The 6574-nt window shown below is 63.9% G+C and overlaps 1 protein-coding gene across 3 annotated transcripts; it reads left to right on the forward strand.

The window, feature by feature from the left end:
* The first annotated feature begins 473 nt into the window (after positions 1–473).
* Positions 474–5980, forward strand: SPIB (Spi-B transcription factor). Of its 3 annotated transcripts, XM_008154324.3 has the most exons (6): positions 474–496; positions 1467–1494; positions 2999–3071; positions 3344–3561; positions 3901–4051; positions 5682–5980. In XM_008154324.3, the coding sequence occupies exons 1-6, from the start codon at positions 474–476 to the stop codon at positions 5978–5980; spliced, it is 792 nt and encodes a 263-aa protein (XP_008152546.1). The 3 variants fall into 3 exon arrangements, with proteins under 3 accessions (XP_008152546.1, XP_008152547.2, XP_027985210.2); XM_008154325.3 differs by lacking the exons at positions 474–496; positions 1467–1494 and having other exon boundaries at positions 3006–3071; positions 3936–4051; XM_028129409.2 differs by lacking the exons at positions 474–496; positions 1467–1494; positions 3344–3561 and having other exon boundaries at positions 3006–3071.
* Positions 5981–6574: the final 594 nt, after the last annotated feature.

Consider the following 6574-nt stretch of genomic DNA (forward strand, 5'->3'; position numbering starts at 1 on the left):
GGTGCTGGCGTTTCCTCCAGGCCTGGGGCAGCCCCGGCTCGCAGGCTCCCACTCCCCACGACCCAGGGGACCCCCCTCCTGCATCGCACACCCACGATGTTTCCACCTTAGGGTCCTCATCCGCTTTGGGCCTGGGTTTTCCTCAGGGACACGCCCCCCTGTTTGTGACCCCCCACTTTACTGACCAAGGACCCCCTTTAGGGCCCCCCAAATCCAGCTCCTCTCATTTCCACCCCTCAGGGTTACCCTCGCTCCCAACTGTGGGGATCCCCAAATCTAGCCGGCTCCTGGGCCCGCCCTCCCCACCACGTGACCAAGAGGTTGTGCAATCCAGCCCCCTCCCCTGACCCCCTCCCTGAGGGGATTTTCGAGGAGGGCTGAGCTCAGGCACCCCTGCCCCCAGGGGGCCGGGCCAAGGTATAAATAGGGGTGGCGGCTGCGCCCGCCCGGCAGTGAACCAGCCCAGCACCGCCATGCTCGCCCTGGAGGCTGCACAGTGAGTGGGGCCCCTAAACCTGCACATGGGACCCCGGCTCCCCCCACCCCTGCCCCCCTGCCAGGCCTCCCCCAGCGGTGGTCCCCGCTGTCAGCCCCACTGGGGGGTGTCCACGCTCGCTCCTGCCCTTCTGGGTCTCTCTTCCCTCCCACCTCTGATTCTCCATCCTCCTGTCTCGCCCTGGACCCCACGGACCCCTCCTGGGAGACTTGCCTCCCCCCCGCCACCCACCCACTCGCCCGCCGACATCTCCAGGGCCCTCCACCCTGTCCCCCTGACACCCCTGGTCCCCCCCCCCTGGTCCCCCCGATCCCCTGGTCCCCCGCTCCCTGTGTCTCTGTGTTCTGCTTCCGCTTTCCGCTTCTGGGTCTCCTTTGCCTCTTGCTCCCTCTGTCCGTCTCAGCCTCTTTCCAATTCTGTCCACCTGTCTTACTTCTGCCCCCCCTTTTCTCCCCCACCCATCCCTCTGTCTCAGGCTCAGTAAATATTTCTGCATCTAAGCCGAGCGTCTCCACACCTCTCTCCCTTCCCGCTCTCCCTTCCCTCGCCGGGTCTCCCCGTCTCTTCCCAGGCGTTTCCCCGTCGCGCTCCTGGTCCAAGGTGGACCCATTAGACAGACTGGCCAAGGGAGCCCCCTCCCTGCCCTCATTCGCCCGCGGGCACCCACATCTCTCTGGGGACTTTCTCTCCCTCACTTTCCCTCCTCCACGCCGCGCCCCCCCCCCCCCCCCGCCACCAGCCCCTGCCTATGCAAATCCCAGGGGACGGGGGACATTTGCCTGGCTCCCACCCCCCACTTCCTGTCCCAGTGAGGGAGTGGGGGAGTGGGGGGCTGGTCTCCCACACGAGCACAGAGCAGACGGCTGCGGTGGTCACAGCTGCAGCCATCTCCCCCACGGCCTCCCAACCACCGCGAGACTCAGGTGGCTGCAGACACCCCTGACATGCCCCTGTGTCTCTCCCCCTCCAGGCTCGACGGGCCACACTTCAGCTGCCTGGTGAGTTGAGGCCCTGGGGGCCAGGGCAGGAGGCGGGGGTGGGGGGGACCCACATGGCCTACTGTGACCTCCCTGCCTCAGTTTCCCTCTCTGCTCCTTCCTGTCACTCTGTCTTTTCTACTCTCTCTGTGTCTCGCGCCACCACCCTCCAGCCGCTCATCACGGATGTCTCTCCGTGTCTCTCCTCTCTGCCTCTGGGCCCGCTGCCTTGGCGTGGGCCGGGGTGGGCGGTGGGGGGGAGGGTCTTTGTATCTTTGCCTTTCTATCTCGTTCTCTGTCCAGCCCACAGTCAGCAAATCCATTCCTTCCTCTTCCCTTCTCTTCCTTGCTTTATATTTTCAAAAATGGAGTCTGTAATAGATCAGACACACGATACTCGACCTAAAACCCACAGTCTAGTCCGAGAAATAAAGCCTTACTCATGGCCCTGACAGACACCTCCTCCGGGCCCCTCCCTCCCCCGCATGACGAGTTTTGCTTTTTCTAAAAAATTGAGGCATAACTTATGTCAGGCAAATGACACATCTTGTGCACAGCGCAGTGAGGGCTGAGCCGGGCGCACACCTGCGCAACCACTAACCAGCCGAGCCGCGGCGCTCCGTCACCCGGGAATACCCCGCGGCCTTCGCCGTCCATCCCCCCTCCGACTTTTCCACCACGAATGCGTTTTGCCTGGTTTTGAACTTTCCATTGAGTGAATCACAGAGTGTCCCCTTTGGGGTCTGGCTTCCTTTGCCCAACCTCAAGTGCGTGTCTGGCGCCTGCTCTTTTTCCTCGCTGTATAGCACTCCGTCCCCCGGCCGGCCCCACCGTGCCCGGGTCCACTCCCCCGCCCGTGGCCGCGGGGGCTGCGTCCCCTCTGGCGCTTTGAACGAGGCTGCTCTGGGTATTCTTGGCAAGGCTGTTTTGTGGACAGGCGTTTTCCTGGGTAAATCTGGGCGTGAGATTGCTGGCATGGGGATGGTATAGCTCCCGCTTGGGTCTTTAATTGCTAAAGCGAGACGATTCTTGAGATGATCGGACGCGATGACGCGGAGGTGGATAAAGGCAGCACGGACACCGAAAGAGAACTTCCACCCTCGCACCCTTCACCCCGCCGCCCGGGCAGGCGAGGCCGGGGGAGTCTCGTGCCGATGACTGAGCCCCGGGAGGTGCGGGGCTCCTGGTGGTGACGTCACAGCAGGAGCGGCTGCTCTCTGTCTCTGCATCTCTCTGCGGGTCTTTGCGGGCCTCTGCCATGTTGTGTCTGTCTCCTCTCTCCGTCTCTCTGTGCGTCTCCCTCTGGCGCCAGGTCTCTGTCTGTCTGTCTCTTTCTGTCTCTGTGCGTCTCTCTCTTTGAGTCCCTGTGTCTGTGGGATTGATCGTTAGCAGCCTTCTCTGTCTGGGCCTCTCCCGCCTCTCCCCTCCTCTCCCCTGCCCCTGTGGAAGCCTCCCTGCTGGTCCTGGGTGGGGGTGGGGGCTCCTCACAGCCCGCTGACCCCTCCCCCTCCCCTCCCCCCAGCAGTACCCAGATGGCATCTTCTACGACTTGGACAGCTGCAAGCATCCTGGCTACCCCGACTCAGAGGGGGCTCCTGGTGAGTGACCCCGGCCCAGACCCCTCCCACATGCCCCTTGGGCCCATTTCACAGGTGGGGAGCTGAGGCCCAGCGGGGGTGGTCCCATTGCTCAGCGGGGCACGGGCAGCCCGGGCCCTCAGCCTCCTCCCCTTCCTCCCTGGCCACTCGCCCATGCAAACCCCGGGGTCAGCCATTTGCATGGCCCACAATGGCCCCTCTGTGCTGGCGCTTCCAGTGGGAGGGAGCCGAGGCCACACCCCCTGGCATCTGACTCAGGGCCCTTCCCCCAGACTCCCTGTGGGGCTGGACAGAGGTCCCGGCTGTGCCCCCCACCTCCTATGAAGCCTTCGACCCAGCCACGGCCACCTTCAGCCACCCGCAGGACGCCCAGCTCTGCTATGGGCCCTCCTCGACCTACAGCCCCGTGGGCAGCCTCAACCCAGCCGCCAGCCTGGAGGCCCCGGGGCCTGGATTCCCAGCGTACCCCACGGAGGACTTCGCCTGCCAGGTGAGGGGCAGGGGGGTCACTGACACCCCCGTCATGTGACTGAACCCCTCCCTCCCTCCCTCCCTCCCTCCCTCGCACAGCCCTCTGAGGCTGAGCGCTGTCATTACTGCAAAACCAGTGACAGAGACACAGGCAGGAGCCAGGGGGCAGCACAGGCGGCTGTCACCGTGTGGGGCGGGATTTCATGGAAGTGGCCGGGAGTCCCCTGGCCACGCCATGGTGGTCTGAGCCGAGGCCAGGCTGTAAACGGAGTGGGGAGGGCCCAGGAGGAGGAAGCCAAGCGAGGGAGAGCAGGGGACGCCTCCCGCCCGGACGGCAGGTGACCCTGACCTTCCGCAGACCCTGGGCCCCCCGGCGTACGCCCCGTACCCCAGCCCCGTGCTGTCGGAAGAGGAGGACCTCTTGTTGGACAACCCCGCCCTGGAGGTCTCGGACAGCGAGTCGGATGAGGCCCTCGTGGCCGGCCCCGAGGGGAGGGCATCCGAGGCAGGTAAGTGGGATCGGGTCAGGTGGGGGACCCCCACAGGAGGCGGGAGGAGGGGGCTGAAGGACCGTGGCTTCTTCCCAAGCGTGTACTATGTACCCCAGCTCTGAGGGCGGCCCAGGCTGTGACCGGGGCAGGGCCTCTGCCTTCCTCTCTGCGCCCTGCCCTCCTGTCTGTACAGGGTGACGGTCCTGGCGGCTGTCACTGGTGTTTGGGAGTGTTCAGTGGGAGGATATTGTGAGGTAACGGTGCTTGGCACAGACCGAGCGCTGAGTAAGCCTTCACCACCATCATCAGCGCAACAGAAACCATCCCAGTCTCAGGCCCAGCCCGTCAGCCCTGCTTCCGCCCACGTGCCCGACGGCCATTATGCACAGCCTCCCGGAAGCTGGGGTTGGTCCTTAGCCACTTTCTCTGTCTGGGCCCCAGTCTCCCATCTGTAAAATGTCACCGTCACCCCATCCCATGGGGCTGTGGTGAAGATGAAATGAGCTCATAATTGTAAAGCACCTGGCACGGAGTTTGTAAAAGTAAAACACACACACACACACACACACACACACACACACGTAAGCCTCATTTACAGCGGAGGAGAGGCCCGCTCAGAGATGTTAAGTCATCACCCCAGGGTCACACAGCTGGGAAATGGCAGCGGTGGGATTCTTGTACTCGGTGCCCTGCTGTGACCCCCAGCCCCTGCTCTGGGGGGGCCCTTTGCTTGTAGAGCCGGGCAGTCAGGCCCCTGGCCTCTCCCAGGATCCCAGTCCCTCTGGGCTGCGAGGCTGGGAGACCCGGAGCTGGAGACTAGCCAGGCCGACTCGAACCCACCCCAGGTCTCTCTCCACCACCAGTCAGCTCTGTGGTGAGCCTTTTTTTTTTTAAAATATATTTTATTGATTTTTTACAGAGGAAGGGAGAGGGATAGAGAGTTAGAAACATTGATGAGAGAGGAACATCTATCAGCCGCCTCCTGCACACCTCCTACTGGAGATGTGCCTGCAACCAAGGTACATGCCCTTGACCGGAATCGAACCCGGGACCCTTGAGTCTGCAGGCCGACGCGCTATCCACTGAGCCAAACTGGCTAGGGCCCCTCTCCCTCCCCTTTTTTAAAAAATGTTTTTATTTATTTCAGAGAAGAAGGGAGAGAGAGATAGAAACATCAGTGATGAGAGAGAATCATTGATCAGCTGCCTCCTGCGCACCCCCCACTGGGGATCAAGCCCGCAACCCAGGCATGTGCCCTGAGCGGAATCAAACCTGCGACCCTTCAGTCCGCAGGCCGACGCTCTATCCACTGAGCCAAGCCGGCCAGGGCGGTGTGGTGAGCCTCTGAGGCGCACTGTCAGCCCATTTCACAGCTTCTCTCCTCCCTGTGCTCCACAATACGTATTCCTAGGCGCTGGCCGCGGGGCGGAGCACAGGCTAGGAGCAGATCCTGTGAAAGAAAGCAGGGAAGGGCTGTGGGGTTCTGGGGGACAGCTTCAGGGATGCGGGGGGGGGGGGGGGGCGCAGACAGAGCCTGGCAGATGTATCTCTCATCCGCCTGCCTCTCCCCAATTCTCTCGCTGGGGAGACTGAGGCTGGGGGGCCGGGGCGGGCCGCCGGGCACCTCCCTGACGCCCCGCCTCCGCAGGGGCCCGCAAGAAGCTGCGCCTGTACCAGTTCCTGCTGGGGCTGCTGACCCGCGGCGACATGCGCGAGTGCGTGTGGTGGGTGGAGCCGGGCGCCGGCGTCTTCCAGTTCTCGTCCAAGCACAAGGAGCTGCTGGCGCGCCGCTGGGGCCAGCAGAAGGGCAACCGCAAGCGCATGACCTACCAGAAGCTGGCCCGCGCCCTGCGCAACTACGCCAAGACGGGCGAGATCCGCAAGGTCAAGCGCAAGCTCACCTACCAGTTTGACATTGCGCTGCTGCCGGCCGCCCGCCGCGCCTGAGCCCGGGGCGCTCTCGGGGGCTCTCCGGGGCTCCAGGCCGGTGTCACGTGGGTGTCCCCTCACCCTAGGTCCGAGGACCCGTGGATCCCCCACAGTGTGGGGGTGGGGGGGCTGCCATAACCCCTAAGCCCTGCCCAGGGCCCCTCTGGGATTCCCGCGTCAGGTCCAGGGTCCCCAGGATCTTCAATGGCTTGGGTCGCAGGACTGTGTGTCTGCGTGGAGTGGAGCGGGCCAGTGCTTCCGGAACCCCGCGGGCTTCCCTGGGACCCCCAGCCAGGCTGGGGGGGCCTCTGTGTGTCTGTGATCCCACAATCCCATCTGGGGGCGGGTGAGCCCACAGATCTTCACACCAGGAGGGGGCGCTGCCAGCAGGCCTAGGCCCCGTCCAAGGTCTGGGGGGGAGGGGGGCGCGGGGGGGCTCTGCTCCTGTGAGTCCCTCCGGTCAGATCTGAGATCTCCTAGTTATGACGGAGGCCCCTGGGACCCCTTTACCATAGCTCAGATCCCTGTGCCCAGCTGCAACTCTTGTCCTCTCTGTCCCCCCAAATCCCTCGGTCATCTTTGGGATCCCCTAGTTCTCTGGAACCGCCCTGC

Source organism: Eptesicus fuscus, chromosome 21 (genome assembly GCF_027574615.1).
Source record: "Eptesicus fuscus isolate TK198812 chromosome 21, DD_ASM_mEF_20220401, whole genome shotgun sequence".
Classification (NCBI taxonomy): domain Eukaryota; kingdom Metazoa; phylum Chordata; class Mammalia; order Chiroptera; family Vespertilionidae; genus Eptesicus; species Eptesicus fuscus.

What these genes read in the sequence shown, in the direction of transcription:
- SPIB (XM_008154324.3), top strand. Translation starts at nt 474, where the DNA reads ATGCTCGCCCTGGAGGCTGCACA. An exon ending in CTCGCCCTGGAGGCTGCACA is followed by an intron (nt 497 to 1,466) that starts GTGAGTGGGGCC and finishes CTCCCCCTCCAG; the next exon opens with GCTCGACGGGCCACACTTCA. An exon ending in CGACTCAGAGGGGGCTCCTG is followed by an intron (nt 3,072 to 3,343) that starts GTGAGTGACCCC and finishes CCCTTCCCCCAG; the next exon opens with ACTCCCTGTGGGGCTGGACA.